This window comes from Perissodus microlepis, chromosome 8 (assembly GCF_051167445.1).
Source record: "Perissodus microlepis isolate ML-2025 ecotype Zambia chromosome 8, ASM5116744v1, whole genome shotgun sequence".
In the NCBI taxonomy this organism is placed as follows: domain Eukaryota; kingdom Metazoa; phylum Chordata; class Actinopteri; order Cichliformes; family Cichlidae; genus Perissodus; species Perissodus microlepis.
This window is the reverse complement of record NC_140468.1, coordinates 19,203,109-19,223,146: the sequence shown is the minus strand read 5'-3', so window position 1 is coordinate 19,223,146 and position 20,038 is coordinate 19,203,109. Positions and strand designations below refer to the sequence as shown.

The 20,038-nt window shown below is 39.3% G+C and overlaps 2 protein-coding genes across 3 annotated transcripts in view; both read right to left on the bottom strand.

Annotated features, from left to right (window-relative positions):
* The window catches only part of mpp2b (MAGUK p55 scaffold protein 2b), a 48,347-nt gene extending 38,775 nt beyond the window's left edge, over positions 1–9,572 (bottom strand). Inside the window, exon 1 of one of the 2 annotated variants that reach the window (XM_084938027.1) lies at positions 9,189–9,572. The gene's annotated coding sequence lies outside the window, so the exon portion shown is untranslated. Of the gene's footprint in view, positions 1–8,891; positions 9,063–9,188 lie in introns of those variants that run through there. The other variant, XM_084938028.1, reaches the window with a different exon arrangement.
* A 201-nt stretch (positions 9,573–9,773) lies between these two features.
* On the bottom strand, positions 9,774–11,848 carry pyyb (peptide YYb). Its single transcript, XM_084938029.1, has 4 exons — positions 11,773–11,848; positions 11,385–11,572; positions 10,286–10,366; positions 9,774–10,012 (listed from the first exon to the last, which is right to left on the bottom strand). The coding sequence occupies exons 2-4, from the start codon at positions 11,570–11,572 to the stop codon at positions 9,988–9,990; spliced, it is 294 nt and encodes a 97-aa protein (XP_084794155.1). The 5' UTR covers positions 11,773–11,848; the 3' UTR covers positions 9,774–9,987.
* Between the last annotated feature and the right edge of the window lie 8,190 nt (positions 11,849–20,038).

Below are 20,038 nucleotides of genomic sequence, written 5' to 3'. Positions count from 1 at the left end.
TTGGTAATTGGTGCCATTTTCAGAGAGAATAGCCTGTTACATGTAACCAGTAATCAAGCTCTACAATCAAGGATAAAATAGGTATTTCTCAAAAATAACATTAAGGGTGAAGTTGTTCAAAATTAGCATTTCTCACTAACTGCCTTTCTACTACAAGCTACAAGAGACCCTGCATGCAGCTTGTGGGTCAGTGTGTCTCCACTGTAATACTGTATCGCAGCATCTAAACTATCTCTGCTCTCTGAGTGGTTTTTCCCTCTGGGTCCACATTAGTCAGCTCACACACACACGCTCATGCAGATCTCCATCTTGCTCACTGTATTGCAGGAAGAGAGCAGCTGTCATGACATCACATTTGCCGGCCTGTTATCATCTCTACATCAACTGTCAGTTCACCAAAACAAGAGGCCAGCAGCAGGTTTGGTTCTTGTGGTCGACGTACACAAACAATTATATTCATTTTAATATAGCTTACTCAACATTTCCAGTGGAACAACATTATTCTGGAGATTGCTGCAACACAGAATAAAAAGGGCAAAGGTCAGTTAAAAATATCCCTAGAGTTGAAGGGAATTCTTAATTCTGCATTCAGGGAATTCTTTGTTGCGCAGACTGTAAGCCTACACTTGTGTGAACCCCATGCACTGTGATAAATTTATTATTAACTCCATTTCCTTTAAGGTAGTGCTTGCAGATATATGGCATACAACTGCAAAGAAAGCCTGTGTCCAATTTTCCTGAAATTGCACGCTCCAGGACACTTTGGCCTGGAGCAATGACACAAGCAGCGGCTCAGGTGTTTGTATGGCAAGTGTAAAACGCCTTGAGGTGTTCTCACAGTGAGGCTGCATTAAAGCCTGCACACATGCTCGCACATACAGATACACATGCGAGCACACAAGCACCAGCAACCAAACAAGTCTTAATCCACACATGCAGGCTGGCGTCACGCCTAAAAATAACCCTGTGCTCCCACAGGTTCAGCTCCTCTCATTACTTTACAAGGGAAAACTGTCGTATCCAAGACAACCGTGAGCAGCTCTTTTTCTGGTCCCCGGCACTTTGCCATGGCAACAAGGGAAAATGCGTAAAATAATAATAAGTTGGAGCTAAAATTGGGTCTATTACAGTGTTTGAGCTACACTTCAACTCAGCTTTGCTCTTTGTCTGTGGAAATGATTTCAGATTAGCTTTATATTTCAAAAGTATTCACACAACAGCCTGGAAATACATTTTGACAGATCTCACCAGCCAAAATTAAGCTTGTAAAAGACACATGACACCAAAACAAACCACAAATAAATCTATGGGACAATTACATAACAGCCATTACTACAAAGAGCCAGCCAAACAAAGAAACATACTGTTTGAGACAATCATGTTGTCGCACTCACACATGCATGCAGCTGGGCTTCACAACAGTCAGTTGTTTAGTGACAGAAGATATCTATGTTTCTTGTTGCTGTTGTAAAGATGCAGGTTAATGGATTCGAATGAGAAATGCACCGATCAACCGGCCAGGGACTGGATCGGTCAGTTTTCCCAGACAGGCGGGCAGCCAGTCGGCCTCCTATAATTACAATTAAAAGTCTGTTTCATGTCTACACAACACGCGCGCATGCAGCACATGGAAATCACGGCATGCATACTCGCACCCACACGCTAAAATGTCACTAGCATGATAGAGCCTCACCGTGACACAAACTTGACAAAGTAAACTGTGGGGGGACCTGAAATACACAAACCTAATGAGACAAGCTTTTGCCCAACTGAACATGGTCATTTTAAAGACATGAACAAAAAAAGTGGCTAAAGCTAGCCAAGAGCCTCGGTATGAGCAAAGGATCAAAACAGTTATGAGTGAAAAAGAGAAAAGTATTGGTGACATGTTATGTAATTAAGTTATAAGCATACTGAAAAATAATGTATGTACCCGACAACTGTTTTGTTATATAAATCAGTTGGACCTGCTTTTGTTTGATAGGGTAAAATATGTCAGGTAAAGGTGGGCGTACAGCAGCTTATATTCATTTAGTTATTGGTATCTTTTTTCATTAGCAGAGCGCTTTTTTCCCAGTTGTTTTAGCTCTTACAAAAAGCAAAAAACATCAGAAGCTGGACATTCTAGGAAGGGAGCAATGTAAAAAAAAAATGTGTTACTTAGACCCAGTGCTACCTCTGCTTGCTTTGTATGCAGAAAGACAATAATTAAAAAGTAATTAAAAACTGGACATCATTGAAAATTGTCTTTTAAATGCAAAAAGCTAATAACATTGTGCTGGGGATAAAATATTATCAGCCATGTTTCACAAAACACAAATTATACTTGACCTTCTAACAGGAAGAATGACATTTATACTGAAAGAAAAAACAAATACATTTGTAAAAGTCTGGAGATATTTTTTAAACTTTGTAAAATATGAAGTCAATCGTGACAATTGAATGTCATGACTTAGCAGCATTATATCTTTCGAATTGACAGCTCAATTCAAGGATATGTAGTACCATGTGTCATAAAAGAGAAGGAGCTTTCTTTTTTGTTTAGATTTTACTATTGATCTGTTCAAAAAACAACTAAAAAGTAGACTGTAAAAAACTTTAGGTGGCTGTACTGTTATTTTTTATTGTATATCTAATGTAAATTAGCATGGGATTAGTTAAGCAAACTGTTGGGATGAACCAGATGAGGAAAAAATAGGATATTTAAGCCTGCTTTTTGGACAAAGTCACCACACAACTTAAATATATTTAGCTGGATTTCACTGGACAAAACAAAAGTTATGGGTCTTTTCTCATTTATTTATATAGGAGGCACAGTTTACCCCAAAATAACTCTCCAGAGGAATATTAAACTCAAGGTTATTGCTTCATATGAAGTCAAACTTGATTTAAAGTGGGCTAATAATAGTAACAGTAATAATAAACTCCAAAAATGTTCCCTATCTTTTAGTGTAAATAAAGATAAGCACATTCTCGAACGTTAATGGGTCATTCATCTAAAAAACAGACAATGAAAAGCCCTAACATAAGTGCAATTTCACTAATATGTGTATGTTTCTGTGTTTTCCACATATAGTCAGTGTATTATATGTGCTTTATAATGTACAAATCACACTTTAAAGGCACAATGACATCACATATTTTGGAGCTAATAAAAATATCTGATATTTTGCAATCTTGAAATAACTTTAGCCTTCCATATATTTCCACTACTGTGTAATGCTAGCATTGGAATACCAGGAGCAGCAGTCTGTTTAATAAAAACCAAAATGTCAGTGACGTAGTAGCTCTTCTGACTCATGATCCATCAAAACTCACACATTATTTCAATGTTTGACGTACTGAAGAAAGCGGTTTTGTAATCATTGTTTGACTATGCTTCACAATAATGAGAGTTTCAATCCTATCCAGAACAAATTAATCGTATTCACCACCAAATACAAGTGTTTGAGCTGAGGAATCACTGTGTCACAGCACTGACCATATTACCCAACCACACCTTCCTAACGTGGGAGTCTAATGACTAATAAGATGATGATCAGCACCTTTTAACAGGATACAAGTGCTACAAGTGTGTAGCAAAGTGATATTTCAAGCTTTCCCATCATTTTGCATTTCATGATGTTCTTTCTTTATCAGTTTGTACATGTAAAAGTAATCAATATAACATTAATGACACAACCGCCCATGACCCTAGCTTATGACATTATTATGCTATAAATAAACCTAATGATGAGCACACGCCAACGCTCATTTTATGATCATTACAAACCAGACCAATAAGTACGCTTAGAAAAATGGAAAACTCAAAGTCAACTTTATTGTCAATTCTGCACAGAACATACACAGGATCAACATTTTGTTTCCCCCGGCCTACGACATGCAGCCAAGATAAAAATAATAAATAAAGTAAACTAAAGCAGGGAGCTGTAAGAATACGAGATATAGGTATGAAAATAATTATTAGTATGTAATCTGATTTCAACAAGATACATTCAAGCTTATAAACAACAATTAAGCTATATGCATTATTTAAATTATTTGTATAAAGTAGCAAGTATAAATGAATTACTTGCAAAGCAACAAATATGACCTGATATATGTTTAATTAAATTCTGGCCAGTGCTCTATCTTCACTTTCCACTACTGATATGCTATCACACTGTAGTGGCTTTATGTGCTGACTCCTTAAGATGTGACGAAGTTGTAACATCTGCTGCTAAAAGCACTGCAATACATCTTCAAACAAGCATACTTTAAAACTTTAAGTTCTCTCACCGACATAGATTCATTTTGATTATTCTTACAGAAAAAACATATTATAGCTTAGCAGGTCTCATGAAATCTTCTAGGAGAACATTGGTATGTTCATTCTTTCCTGAAAAAATGGAAGACGTGTCCTTAACATCACCTTCTGATGATCATATTAACTTTCAACTCACTACAAATACTGATACATATCATGATAGTGTGTGGAGGTCTTTTGAAGGAAAAGTTAAACTGAAAACCAGTTTAAATCAGTGTTGAGTGATTCAAAATAAAAGTGTGCTCTGCTCCCCACATGCATATTAATACACCCAGTGTACAACAGTTTGGCTGCATGAAGAAACAACATGGAAAAGAACACCAGATGTAGTTTTCCATTGAAGAGATTGAGATTGATAATGAAACTTTATCTTAACGGGGCTTTAAAAATCTAATTGTAGATGGTAAATGATTAACAATCAGCTAACAGCTTTCAGACCCCATGGCCATTTCTGCCACGAGACAGTTTGTGATTCTCAAATAGTTCAATTAAGTTCATTATCTCCTCTGTCTTTTGCTTTGTATTTGGCTTTATGCTGCTTTGCACAAAACCCCCCAAAAAACAACCAATTTTCTATTTTAAAGCAACATGACTACAATTGAGTGCGATCACTGCATATCATTTGAAAACCTGTGGTTTAAGTGTTACGAGTCTTCCTTTTCTCTCTGGTGACAGAGATTGTAATTAGACTTAAATGTCATGTATGTATCAGTGAAAGGGTAAAGGGCTTAGGCAAAGTGCTGTGAGCTACCCAGGGGGAGCTTTAACAATCAGCACCCTGGCTGGATTTCATTAAAGGATCACTTTTTCTTTTTGTCGTGATGGAATATAATTGTGGGCGTTTCATTGAACCCAAATGTTTTACACAAAATAACTTACATTAGCCTGACTAATATCAGCATTTATCAAGTATAACGCAATACAGTATGGCATGCGTAAAAATATTAAAATTACAGCACAATACAGATACTTTTAGTACAGCTCTGGAGTACGCTAACAACATCTGATGCCAGCTTTGTAATGTTTCGGTTTGTCTCTTCATTTCAGCAGCTTTCATTAGAAATGACTAGTTGCTTCGTCAACAGTAGTGTGAAAACAGCTTTAGTAAACACAGCGAACGGGTACAGTCATGTGAAAAAGGAAGTACACTCTTTCCTAAGAGAAATCTAAATGCAGAAGCAGAGTGTGATAAAACTAAGTACACCCCATGATTCAAGAGCTTGTAGAACCACTTTTAGCAAAATAATGTGAAGTAATCATTCTCCGCATGACTTTATCAGTCTCTCACATCATTATGGAGGAATTTTGGCCCACTCTTCCCCAATGTGACGTTGTAGTGACATCTTTTATATGTCATTTTTGCATGTCTAATTTTGGTCCACTGAAGGGGACGTCTAGTGTTGTCGTCCGTACGAACTCCATGTGCGGTTTAAGTTCTTTTTGCTTCTATAGACTATGTAGCCACATGTTTCCAGCGGGTGGAGGCCATGTTTTTTGTTCAGTAACAGTTATGTGTGAAGGAATGCAGATCAAAGTTCAAATGTTGAACGTCATATTGATGTCTAAGTTGGGTCATGGCTGGACGTCGAAATTGTAGACTTTGGACCGCCGTACCCAATATAGACATGATCTGGACATCTATCTGACCTCCAGTGCTTAGTTGGTTGGTCCTTGCAGTTTCTCTGAGCATTGCAGTATCTGACCTTCAGGTGAATTTGTTGGGATGGCTATGCCTAGGAAGATTGGCAATTATTTTGAATGTGCTCCATGTGTAGAATTATAAATTTCAAATTCTTTATCAAGAAGACAACCATTGCTTTTCTAACATACTGCCTGATATCTTTCTTCCTTGCATTTATGGTAAAACACACCTGAATGCTCTAGACCAGCCAAACTGCAAACACCTTTGCTTTTATAAAGATGATCAAACTTACTGATTATTACTTAATCAAAGGCCTTTGATTAGCAGCACCTGACTGGTATTTATGCCATTAATTCCTATGGAAGCAGGAAGGATGTATTCAGTTTTGCTAAATAAGTAATGATGTGTTTTATGTCATGTGTTGTTCATGAGGTTGTATTTGGACCTGCAAAAGAACAGATGACTTTTTATTATGTTCTGATAGGAAAACCCTTTCAAATTGAAAATTGCACTACAATTCTGTCCTCCAAAAGAGAGGTCTAGTACAGGTAGCCTAGCAGACGACTAGTCCACCTTTTTTTTGCCGGGATGTGAACATGTTTATTTCTGTTGTTAAATTAGGGATTTACACGGGGGGTCCATAGGGATTCACTCTTACAGCCACCCTCAAGTGGTGATTCTAGTGACTGTAGGTTTTGGCACTTTCACTTTGGCTCCCTTTTAAAGCTTTGCAAGTTGCCGCCTGGTGCCGGAGGGGCTGAGGTGGCAGGTAGAGAGTAATGAGCAGGTCATTTCTTATGAATAGAGGTTGGGAAAAGATGCTGAGGCTATGTGAACCACGACTCATTAATCTCTCTGTGGAATCAAGCGTGGATGGGGCCTTTCTTTTAGCCTGCTACAATTGATTAGAATTCCTAGTTGATGCAGTAATTCACCACTGGGGCTGTGAAAGCAGTAAGCTGAACAGAGTCACAGTTGAGAATCACTGAAGGTGGTTTGACTAAGAGTATTCTGAATGTACCATAAAATAACTTTTTATTGTATTTGGTTGTGACTCACACGTAGCTCTTTGAATCCTCCTGAAAGTTTGAGTAATACAAAAGGATTAGAGTTTGTTTATGCACTAAATTGAGGCTATGGCATGCTGACATTTTTCTCCTGATCTAAATCAATGCCTAGAGCTACATTTATTCCCATTTTTCTTGCGGGAGGCATATATTCTCACTTTATATAAACAACAAAAAAATAAATAAAAGTTTAAAGCAAAGCTGCTAAATGATTAAAGAACTCCTTTGGAAATCTTTCTGTTGAAGTGGAGCCACAACTGCCAGTCTTCTAGTCAATCCCCAAAGCTTGGAAATTTATGGTAAACCTCACACTTTCAAAATAAAACTGATAAGAAGGCAGAAGTTTCTTTAATCCCAGTAAAAAAGCTCTTTGAATGAGACCTGTTTGATTGCGATTTGATACGAATATCCAACAGCGCCATTTTCATTTTTGTTATGGCGCTTTTAGGAAAAGTTGGAATAAATGCTTATCACGTCGAGGGCTCTTCCAAAATAACAGCAAAATTCTGTAACGATTCATTTCTGTACAGGAGATATCAACAAGGCACTTTCCTCCAGAGGGAAAAAATATTTGTTACACCTTAAAAAGATCTATAAAAATCCCAGTCTTTGACAACATGAAACTCAAACATGTTTATTTGTTATAATTATTTGAAGCTGCTCCACAACCATTAACTTTATTTTTACAGAAATGACAAATGTCTTACCAACTGGACTTTAGCCATGATCTAAATAAGTGAATAAAATCTGTCTCAGCTGAAGTCATGCTACTGCAACAGACCCTCAATCTCCCCTACAAACTACAAACATCTGTTACAACTCAGCACTCTATCTTGTAGATTATGGATCCAAATACAGGACTCAGGAAACAAAGACTCAAATCAAATTTAAAGCTGTCAGCTCAAAGTGAATACAGAAAGTCCAAATATTTGCAGAGCAGGGACCCCAAACACCAGAAATCTCAGGAAACACGAGGCAAGCTGACATACAGGTATGAGAGATGATACGACAAAGGACATAGGACAAAAGATAAACATCGGTCAAATGCATGCTTGTTTCAGTGAGTGCATCTTTAAACATTAATGTCGTAAAACACTGATTAATAAATAAAAACCTTGGTCAAATTTTTGGATATCCAATCTTATTGTCATTAAAACAAACCTAAACGCCTCTAATCTATAAATCAGACAAACTCTGTTAGCTACAAATTGTTGAAGAACAATCTGAGATACATTTTAAAGAAGGCACACTTTTAGGCAACATCATTAAACACAATGTGGTAGTTATATATTTTGCTACATTTTAATTTAGAGGTAAAATAAATAGCAATGGTCATTGCCCCTACTTAAAGGAATAATAATAATAATAATAATAATAATAATAATGTGCAGGCTAAACAGAAACAAAGGTCATTTTAATGTTTTTAAATTGAAGACACTAGCAGTACTTTTTAGACTAATATAACGAAAATACTTCACATTATAGATTACTTGGCGGCTCTATGCCCAAATGAACCTTTTATTGTGTATCTTCTCTCTTATTGCTCTTTATTTACAAATCAGGCGTATTGTTAGTTGGGTAGTCCTCACGCGCTCAAACACCTGCACTTATCCCCACTATACGGGCATGCGCAATAGCATCGAATCCAGTATTTTACCAATGTTCCCAACAAATCATTTCATTGTACAAAAAAAAGACAATAATTCTGCCTAGGGTTGCCATACAGAGCAATACTGTTTGCCTGTTCTGACTTTACACAGAAGCAAACAGCGTGTAGCCTGAGGCCAATTAGGCTAGCTCAATAAAAATTGCATTAGTCCCCCCCGCCTCCTCAAGCGAATGAGCGTAACCTCGAGAAACGACTCCACGACATTACCTGGATTTTAACAGGAATTCCTAATGGCAGCACGGTCTCTCCTCCTCGGAAGCGCTCATAAAGACAAGGAGTGAAATAGCTGGACTTCTTTGTAGAGGGTAGGGTAGCTTTAATGACAAGAACGGGGTAATGAAGACTGAACGTAGCCTGTAACAGTAGACACCTGGCGAGTGGGGAAGGTAGACTACGCCGCTGGGAAAGGCTTTGCTTCGATTAACGGTATTAATACTACCCACTGCCGCTAAAAACTAAACACCGCGTGAAAAATAATAATAAACCACAGGATGAGGTGCTCACCTGCCCGGTCACCTTTATCCGGACGCCCTCTCGATATGAGATGCAGGAAGAAGACGAAGAAGGTGTGAGATATCAGAGTGACAGTTGCTGGAGCTCGGCAGCCTTTTTCCCCCCTCTGTGCAGTCACTTTCACAAAACCAGCAGCTACCCACACAAACTGCTATCTTTAACGAGACAGCACATAAAAGGGCTCGCGTGCTAATAGAAATGGATCCATTGATTAAAAGCCAGTAGGCTGCCGGATATTAAGCACCGGTCTTGTTTCCCCTCCAAAGGACGTCCAAGAAGGCTTTGTGATGGCAAACGCGTGTTTTGGGCTCGTGCCCCTGTGTGAAGTTAAAGCCTGTCCACTGCCGTCGATGTGAACCCATGCACGAGCAGCAATAGGAGAGCAGAACTTGGAAATGTGCGTTTTCTAGTTATATAGTGACACCTAGCGGCAATCCAAGTCATTGCAGTTACAGTGCAGCTGCTACAAATACTCTTACTCCCATCCTCCTATTACTACCACCACTATTACAACTAATAATAATAATGATAATAATAACAATGCAGGATTACAAAAGCACACGTTGGTCGGTGTAATACTTTAAATTCACAGAGGTGTTTATTGTAAATTTGATTTCAATACAAATTATTTACACATTTGGGAGAAGAATTATTACATGTACTTAGAAGGGCAAACAAACATAGTGAAGCAAATAGACATACATGCTTATCATATAATTAAACATATGGCATCACTGGATCCCAAGCAGGTTGCTTCTTGAGGATGTTTTGGTAGTGCGGGATTGTGTGTTTACCACTGGTCAACATAGTCAGAGCTGTTAAGAAAAGAGAGATAGTTTTAAAAAATGGTTTCATTACTTGGACTTTTTTTTTTGCATCTTAATAAGTGGTTTGCAAAAGCGCTAAAAGATTTCTCATAGTTAAATAATATAGTCGGTTTAGTCTGAGTATTAATTAACTGTTGCTTTCTGGTAATGGGGCTCTTATTCAATATTGGTTATTAGCCTGCCTAGTGAATTTGATACACCTATTTTCAATTTTTTCACATTAAAAAATAAATCTTCTAGGCATCATGGCATGTTACTCACCGTGGCTCAGTGTCTTGGTTTGAATTTCCTCCATACAGCAGCCAGGCCACCGCCTCCTCAGGGGCTGATCTCTTCCCATACCTGAAGAAAGTCCACACCAGCATATTTAACAAGTACGACTAAATATTAGAGGTTCTTACTCACGTGATAACTCTCTCTGCTCTTAAGCATTAGCATTTCATCAAGTGCTCTGGTATGATACCATGAGCCTCACTATGACTTTCAACATAAGAACCAGGCAGGTCAGCTGAATGCTGCATGTTGAGTCTCTGAGAGCTAGTTCTTTCTTTGGTCTCTGCAGTCTGCATATCAGTTCTGCAGCTGTCTGAGTGCAAAGGAGGATTTTCAGGTTCACTGCCCACTGTACAACAAGGCAAACATACCAGTCAGCTCTGACTATAGTACTGAAGTCTCTTTACTGAAAATCAATGCCTGGCCGCTGAAGAGCACACCTGCTTTTATTTGAGGTAGAAGAGGCTGCATTGTTAAGCCCTTTGAGTTCAATAGTAGATTCAGCTCTTTTAATTACCTTTAATGACATTATTGACTACACTCAGCATCCATCTACTAAACCTAAGCACCCAGACATGTAAAAATCTAATTTTGAATATTTATGACTCAGCTTTGACTTTCACCTGTCAGGAAACAAGGAAAATGAATAAAAATCTGTGGTGTTCCAGAATGTGTATTAGAAGATCTGGAGTATCAACAGAAGCATCACAGTCTGTCTGGATTGCAGAAAAAGAAAAATAGCTGGACTCTTCACCAGCATCTGAAAAGCGTTGATTTAAAGTGTTGAACAAACCTTAGGTGACTGAGTCATGCCACAACGGGAGGGCTTCCATGCCCCATTTGGCAAACCTTGCAAACCTGTCCTTGAGCCCAAGACTTTAATCCCTCACATCAAAGGAGACAGACTTTGTATCTGATCCAACCAGAGCATGAAGAGGTACCACATCCCTACAAGTTTATCCAGCATCTATTAGCCTTCTTCTCTTCTTTCTCACCTTTTCCATCTGACATATTAGCTTATTTAAGAAAACAACCTGATGCACACCCGGGTTTTCGCTACTCCTTTAACTTTCTTTTAGAGACTCACCTCTGTCTGGTGATGAGGTTGACATAGTGCCTGACGGCTGCGTGATATTTGGCCCAGTCCTCCGGTGAGGCGTCGCTCCCGGGGCTCTCTGGTTTGGGAGGGTAGGCGTCCGCAAAACTGCTCAGACACACCAGGATGCAGACGACGAGCGCTGCGAGCATCATCCACGATCTGAGCGTGTTGGCCATCTGAGGAGAGAGGAGAAACAGCAAGGAACGATCACATCAAAGGCAAAATCTGCTAAGGCTCTGTTTCACAGGAATAGAGAGTATTACAAAGGTTATATGAAAGTACGCAAAGTGCCAATAAGTTTCGAAGTGTGTGTGTCTGTTTGTAGTGAAGTTAAAAATCAAGATGCAACAGAGAAACAGAGTAAGAAATAACTTACTGTCTGATTTGTCTCCTGATGATCTGACTGTCACCTCGGCAGTGCACCTCTCTTGTTTCTCTCCTCTCAGTTCATGGTTTTTATATAGTCTGGATGGACATCTGATGCGCACCGAGTTAACGATTAACCACACCCCCCGGCTTTAGTGGCCGTGCGTAAATGGGGTAATTATGTCCCCCACGAAAAAAACCCTGAAATTAAACTTATGTGCCTGGGTTCCGATATTTGGCTTTTATCTGAATTCTGAAGTTTTATTGGGTTTATGGGAAAAGACGCTGATTTTACTGTTGGATTAGCCAGTGTGTGTTCAGCACCACGAACAGCGCATCAGGGCAACAATACAGAAAAGAGCACAAACTGCTCTTTAGAAACCATAGCATGGTGTTAATAGGAGTGAGATATATAATGTTTAACATGTGAGAGAAAACATTTTAACACACATTACATATTAACTCTGTAGCCTATCACTGTTCTCACATAGTCCTGCTTTATTTCACGATTACTCAGTGAACTGTTATTTTGTTACACTGCCTCGTTCCCATAGCGGAAAACATTCTGTATTTCTTTGCATTTATGTGAATGAATTCATTCTATGATGCAGCAATGCAACTATAAATCCTGCTGCATACATTTTTAGTTCCCTTCACTTTCTTTCTTGGTTAAGAAAGAAAATTCTTTAACATCAAACCAGAGTCCCCCCCCCCCCCCCCCCCCCTACTCTCTCTCTCTCTTTTTAAATAGCATGTTAAAAAAAAATCAAAATCAATAACACCACAAATATCATAAATATCAAAGCTTTCTAAATCCTGGCATATTATTGTTAATTTGCAGACATTGTTGTCTATTTCCCAAAATAATTTTTGAGCCGAGCACAAGATCTTTAGTAACTGATTATGTCAGTATCAGAAAGTTTATATCAGTTGATCTTTTATTTACTTTTATTTTTTAATAACCTTTTTTTTGGCACCTGGGAGTTTAGTTTGACTAGACAAAGTAGTAATGGCATGCTTATAAGAGTTGGGAAGCCAAACTTCAAATTTAAAAAAAAAAAAGATTTGTGGAAATTTCTGCTTTACTTTAACAAAAGAGACTTCTAGAATTGTCCTAACTTGTGTAATTATTAGTCTGAACATGCTTAGCTTGCTTTGAATAATCACCGCAGCATGCATTATTCAAATGGCCATAAAACCTTTGTTAGGGTAAGGGTCATAGGCCACATGTGAGTGTTTGGGCCATTGCACTCACGTGTAAGTGGCAGCAGTGTGCTTCATTTTCAGTGAATGCTTGAATTAAATGATTTAATGAGGTGTCGGAGAACCAAACATCAAAAATAATAACATAACCTTCGTGATGCATGGATGTCATGTTACTCTGTCCGAAACACTGTGTTCACAAGATACCTTTCAGGTATTGAGTGCTGAGGCTGACTGTTAAACGCTCACGTGTGTGACCCGTGAAGCAGCTCCAGCGTATCTTGGATCTTCACAATTCGCTGTTCACTTCATGATGCCTGAAGGCATCCTGCAGTGCCTTTGTTGAGGTTTGTGTGCAAGCTGCACAAGATGGAGGTGTGCAGATGGTAAATGTTTTTTGTTTCTCTGCATTTTTTCATTGTTGAATTGTTGTGTAAGAATTAAGCTGCAGGGGATACTTGCAACTCCTTGTTGATTTTGCAACCCAAAGGTTAGCTTGAAATTCACAAAGTCAGCAAACAATCATAAATCTGTTTGGTTTTTTTCATGCATTTTGCCCGAATCTTATTATATGATATTAGTTAGGATTAAACACAGGGATAAACATGACACAGATGTGCAACGCCACATAGATATTACATTAGGTAATTCTCCAGAGAATGCTTTCAAATCATCCTCAGAATGCAAGAAAAGCAAAACTACAGCACAACTACAATACATACATCAAAAAGTCAACATTTGCAGTAACATTTTAAAGGCTCTTGTGAGATAATACATGAATCAGAGATGCTGTCATCATAGAGTAGAACATAAGAGCATGTTTGTCCTACTCGGCTCCCGAGGGAAGTCATGAAAACTCTTCTCTCCTGTGTTTTATAGAGTTGTAAAAAACAAAGGTTTTTCCTTTGTCTGTCCCTAAGCCCTTGTCAAAAAAACAAGTTGACGCAGGCATAAATTCCACCTGACAGCCTCTGCAAAGCTTTGGACAATAAACAAGAAATTAAAGTGGATGTTCCCTTGCCATAAAGGCTGTAAGTGGATTGTGGTATTGCCCGTTGATTGCGCTGACCATTTCTAAGCAATTATTGTACAATAATTCAAACCGATAGCGAGGGGCAATTGTGTTTTATACAACCAACGATGCTGAAATTGACGCAAAATAGCAAAAATGGAATTTAAATTGGTAAATCGTAACTTTTAACAACCCGACGGGCTTGGATAGGGTGCTTAAATTACACTGATCAAATAATAAATAAGTAGTCTACTATTCAAGATGACCGATATTTGTCCTGTTCATTGTAAGCACCCATTTTCCCAAGATAACAGTGGCTATCCTGTTATTTCTACTCCAGTGGTCAACCTCTTTGCACTCTCTCAAAAGCCCATAAAAGTCAATGGCAAGAAACAACAATATGCACAAGGCAAACTCATTAGCTTGGTGCAATGTTTGTCAGTAAACACCAAGAATGTAACAGGCCCCTGATAAGAGAAAGGGCAGACAGTGAAGTTTTCACAGTCGAATAACCCCCAGCTAATGCACTTCTGAAGAGCAGTTTGGGCTCCTGCATAGAGGTGAAGTGTTTGGATTGCCATCAAGGCCAAGATAATAGCACCTGCAGGGGTGCCACTGATTTCAAAAAACTTTTTCCTCTCTTGTCTTGTTCAGTTTTACCAACTTTTCTTTAGTGATATTGGTGCCGCTGATGTGTGTTACAGCGTTATGTATTACATTTAAAATGAAAGACTTCTTTAGCTTAGCAAAACCTAAGCAAATCTACTTACTGTAGGCATTTACCTGCATTCTCCAAACGTAGCCCTAAAAGCTTTTCTCCTGTAAGTCTGTCTTTACTTTAGATAGTAAACCCACCTCCATTTCCATTTGCATTACACAAGCTAGTTCCCAGTCCAAATAAGAACACACACACACATATATGCAGGGAGTCCATTGTGGTGTAAGAGCAATCTGCCTGGAGAATGTCTGACTCCTTCCTGCCTTTGCAGACAGTAAGGGTGAAATGATTAGGCCCTTTTTATTTTGCCTTATCTCCCGAACGGGGTAGCAGCTAATATGAGCAGAGTGCTTTTCAGACAGCCAGGTCTGTTTGCACACCTCGGGAGACAAAACGGGGCTGCCCACCAGCAAAGGGCAATAATTCAAGAGCACATAAGTGGCTCGAAAGGGGTCTATGAGGGGCGCTGTAGATGGGAGGCCAAACATAACACACATTTCTCTTTCACGGTACATACTTACTGTCTGTCTGTCGATGACACGTGTGCACACACACATAAAATGAGCTTCTTCGCCACAGCAGGGTCAAATAACAGGTGCACAAGTCAGGGCTTCACATTTTCTCATTTGGTTTCCAAAGCAGTGATACCTCGTATTATTTCCTTTCTCCCCTCCAGGGGCTTTCTCCGCCAGCTGCAGCATTCATTGTGACCATTTGTCTGTTTTGGGAAGCAGAGCTGACGCATTACATCAATATCCCGCCAACGGATACGTGTATGAACGAGCTGGCAGCGGCAGTCAGATGGGCGATGACACATAGGTTAGACAGCTCAAGTGGGGCTGATGATTTAATTCGGTGAATGTCCTCAAATATATTACAAATTAAGGAAGCCATTGTGTTATTTAGGTGCCCAACCTGTCCCCTGGAAATCTGTCACGCTCTATAATGTGAGGTGTAAGAAAACAGGAGATCATACTAGATGTGATTGCAAAGTACCTCATGGAGATATTTGATATTTCCTGTAAGCTGTGGGGATTTTGAATCTGTGGGGGATTGATTTGGGATATCTTCCCGATGGACTTGGCAATTACTCAAAACATGGGAGAATCTAAATGAAGAATGCGCCCTGGAGCCTAACAGGCACGGTGCACACCTACCAAAGTCAATTCTTTTAGTAATTACACCAAATGAGTTTCATGGAACTAGTTGGTCATCAATAACTAATCAAGCAACAAAGAGAGTCATTGTTGTCTATGAATGCACGTGTTGTGTGTCCATTTTTAATTCACAAAGGTTACATGTGCTCCTTGGATGCCTTAAAAGGCCTTTAATTCATGCAAACTGTTATCATGATTACTGTTATTGAGCTGTTTCTTAAAGGGGACCCGTGCTCATTTCCTGCAACTGCCAGAGCTGCCTGCCTGAGATGACTGAATTAAGAATATCCCCTCTCACTGATCATCATATTCGCCTCAGCTATTTTTCTCAAGTTCCATTTCCCATTGTAAGAAATTCTAATGCAAAGTCTCGGTTAAATGGCCGGACAAGAGTGCAGACATTTCAGTTAATGTATGACTTGCTTAAGTGCGAAATAAGGCGTGCATAATACGAGTCAAATTATATAAGGGCGTCGCAAAGTGGCTCAGAGTGGGTTTACTTGAATGAAGGACCATTTTTTGAACATAAACTAGCCAAGACACAAACATCCAAGCAGGTGGATGCCAGGTGGAGAGGAAGAGACTGAGCAGTTCATCTGGGCCAGCTTTTATAGCCTGGAAGGCCCAGGTGAGCTGCATTACTGGTGACCCACCCATGTGAGCCAATTATCAGTAAGCGTAGGCCAGGACTTCCTTGAGGTAGTGGGAGGGGTGACACGATGAGTTACTCTACAGGTGACTGGATTCTTAGACACACAGGGTTAAAGACAGACTTTAGCTAGGAGTGATAAAAAAATTTTTAAATGTGCAGTCTTAACATTTATTTGGTGAGTTGTGCTCTTAATAAATGTTGTAAAGTAGCCAAAGAGAACATTTCCAGACCTCCAAATCTCACTGATGAAGAGGACGGCGTAGCTCAGATGGGAAGTCAAGAAAACTATTCAGTGCCCCGAAATTCATGGTTGCCAGTAATGAAAATATCTCTATATCCATCCCATATTCTTGATTTGAGATGGTTCCTAACAAGATCTCTGGACTCTTTCATAATAATGTATCTCAACAACTGCACTGACTTCGTTTAATTCAATATGGTGATGATAGTCTCCAAGTAAGCTTTTAATCTACAGTGGGAGAACCACCCATCCCACATCCTTCACCAAATCCATGCTACTGTTCTTATTATTCTTTAACCCTTAACCTCCTGAGATCCAGGCACTTGTCTGGGATGCATTTTTAATTTCTCCTGGTGGAATTAGTTGGACCTGATAAAAACAAAAACTAACAATCACGTTTGATATAAATAGTGCAGAAAAGCCGAAATGTGATGCCTGTAAATGGGTTTGTCCAGTTTCTGGGTGTTGATGCATCCAAGGGATGATGGCTTCCAGATAAAACACACAAACTCATTGGCTTTCAATTAAGCATTCCTGGTACTAAATCAGCTGCTGCAGGACACTTTGAGCTATTCTGTTACAGAGTTGGCGTTCTGTGTCAATGACATGATGATAACTAGTTGCCGTGGTGCTCAAATGTGACTCCAATGCAAATGCAAATAAGGAAATTGAATTTATTGACTTTGGGCTCCATTCCCAAAGTAACAGCTAACATGTATGCCTATGTGAATCAGTTAATAATGTGGATAATATATCTTAAATAGGATTTGTATGACCCAACAGGTGCACATATGGAGTGTGTCATGTATACAGTGAGTCACTATGAAAACCTCACTTTTGCAAGGAACACAATGCACGCAATCTCGTGCACTTTTGTGTATTGGCAGTATCTTTACAGACATGTAATGTAACAAAAAGAAATATATTATATAAACTTTTGAACTGCGTCAGTCCTCGCTTGTTGCGTTGCCAATTTGAAGGAAAGGTTTTTACAACAGATTGCCTTCCTCGGTGAATGGAAACTTGAGGCAAATGGCTTGTATGAGTGTGGCCACAACTAGTAATGTTTTTTTTTCTTGACTCTGACCAGCAGCAAATACCCTGGCAGTTTTGCAATCAATCACTTTAAATCTCAGGCTTTAAAGTGTGTGTGCGTGCACGTGTGTGTGTGAGTCTTTGTTTACCAGCAGAGCCTTTGAAAACAAGCGGTGATATTGGAGTAGCCTGGAGAGCCGGTGAAAGATAGCGCCATCAAGAATAAACCACAGACAACAACAGTAATTGTTTCAGCTTAAAAAACAAAAGAACAAAGAAACAAAGAATCTTGAAAATAAATCTACAAAGACATCCATCTATTTTCTTAACCACTTACCGACTACAGCATCAGAGGGTTTGGAGCCTACGTCTGACTTTGGGAATAAAGGGTAGGGTATTTAAGGGTTTTTTGTTGTTGTTGTTTTTAAAGTACTGGGTATGAATTCTGGGATTATGTCAATCATCACAGTTGGTTTTGTGACCACTGATCATAAAATCTAATCATGCTTGAGTCCCATGTGACCATTTGTGTCAAATTTAAAGAAATTTCCCTAAGGACTTCAAATGGCGTCTCCTTGACGATGACGGGACAAATGGATGGAAAATTCCTCTCGCTGGCTGTCACAAAGGCATAGCGAGGCAAAGAGGGGGCCACCTCTGGATTTGCCCTTGCACAACATTGAGGAGCTAAACAATGCAGAGGCAGCTCTTCAATCACAAGAGGCAAATAAGGCAATGGTAAGTATATAAAGGTTATGTACACTTTGTAACTATAAAGTGTAATAGCTGTCAGATGTGATTTAAATACATAACAACGGCCTGTTGATTAAACACACAAGCACTTGCATACACATTTAAGACATGAGACACGCTAATTCCATCTCTTAAAATGTGTCTATAGGTGAGACGCTTTGCCTTGATTGGAGGGACCACACTGGAGGTGCTAGTCCGCCGTGTAATGGCTTATGCCATTACAAACGAGCTGGCCTCGGTACTCAACTGAGCAGGGAAAAAAACCAAGGACAAACCAAGGTCATTTAAAGATACAGCGCTGTGCAGATGCATATTTGGTAAGTTTTACCGTTTATTGTAGTTTTATGAGCCTAAGGTGAACAATAAAGGGATCAATTGATGTGCTGGGTGTGTTTCACATTTCCTATGTCCGGTTTTTGCTATATTACTTTGTCTTTCTTAATAACAAGACTTTCATGTCCGGTTAATCTGGAGATGGAGTCTTTGCAAAGACTCCATCTCCAGATTAACCGGGTTAGGGTTAGGTCTTCAGCTTGTTTAGTCCTCGGGTTGTACAGTTTGTACAGCCCGAGGACCCCATGTTTATTTTGTTTTAAAGGATACACGGCACACCAGGCTAAGACTCACTTTTTCCGCTCATAGCTCTTTGGGAATCAAACGCGGCAGTTTGCAGATTTACTCCTGGTGACTTTCATGTTTATCAGCCTAGGAGTTTACATACTTTCTCCCCGCTGAAGACAGTTAACAAGAGTTTATTCATGTACTCTAATTCACTTTTTTTGTTTGTGTGTGTGTGTGTGTGTGTGTGTATTTTTGTCCTTGATGGCCTGACGCAGCATTTAGGGGCGAATTCTATGTCCGAGTTTGTCTTCGCACAAGCAGTCCAGAAATGGCTCCGATACGCCCCAGATCGTATGGGTGGCGCAGGACTTTGTTTCAATGTCCACAGTATTAGAAAATATAACGTCGAATCAATGTCAGGTTTCAACATTGATTCAATATCAAAACCTGACGTTGTTTCAATATTAAAAAATGGTGCAAGAGTCACACCTCAACGTCACACCTCAACGTTGATTCAATGACATCGCCTGATATTGACTCAACATTGTTTCAATGTTTCCTTGTTATCTGGGTTACGACTACTGGCGGCAGTCATAAATATTGTAAAAACATAAATTACGCCCTGACGATGGTGCAGTTTATGTTTAATGGCAATTAAAGCTCTGGTCATGCATTTGTGTGCTGAATTTAATGGCAGCCCTTCCAGTTGTTGGTTCACCATCTCACCAAAGGACTCCAGGTATTCTCGAGCTCTTTTTCAGTCCAGTCCTTGCCCCTGACCATTTTCAGAGGAATATTTGTTTGTTTGTTGTTAGGCCACTTAGCAACACTGATGATTCAAGCAGAAAAAAGGCAAGAACCGATGCTGTGATTACACATAACAGACAACTTAGCAAATAACCAATTTTAACTCGTATTTGTAGGCACTTTATTCCTACCAGCCT

Coding starts and splice junctions, on each gene's coding strand:
- pyyb (XM_084938029.1), bottom strand. CDS start 11,572: ATGGCCAACACGCTCAGATCGTGGATGATGCTCGCAGCGCTCGTCGTC. Junction 10,367..11,384: donor AACCTCATCACCAGACAGAG/GTGAGTCTCTAA, acceptor GACTTTCTTCAG/GTATGGGAAGAGATCAGCCC. Junction 10,013..10,285: donor AACCAAGACACTGAGCCACG/GTGAGTAACATG, acceptor TTTTCTTAACAG/CTCTGACTATGTTGACCAGT.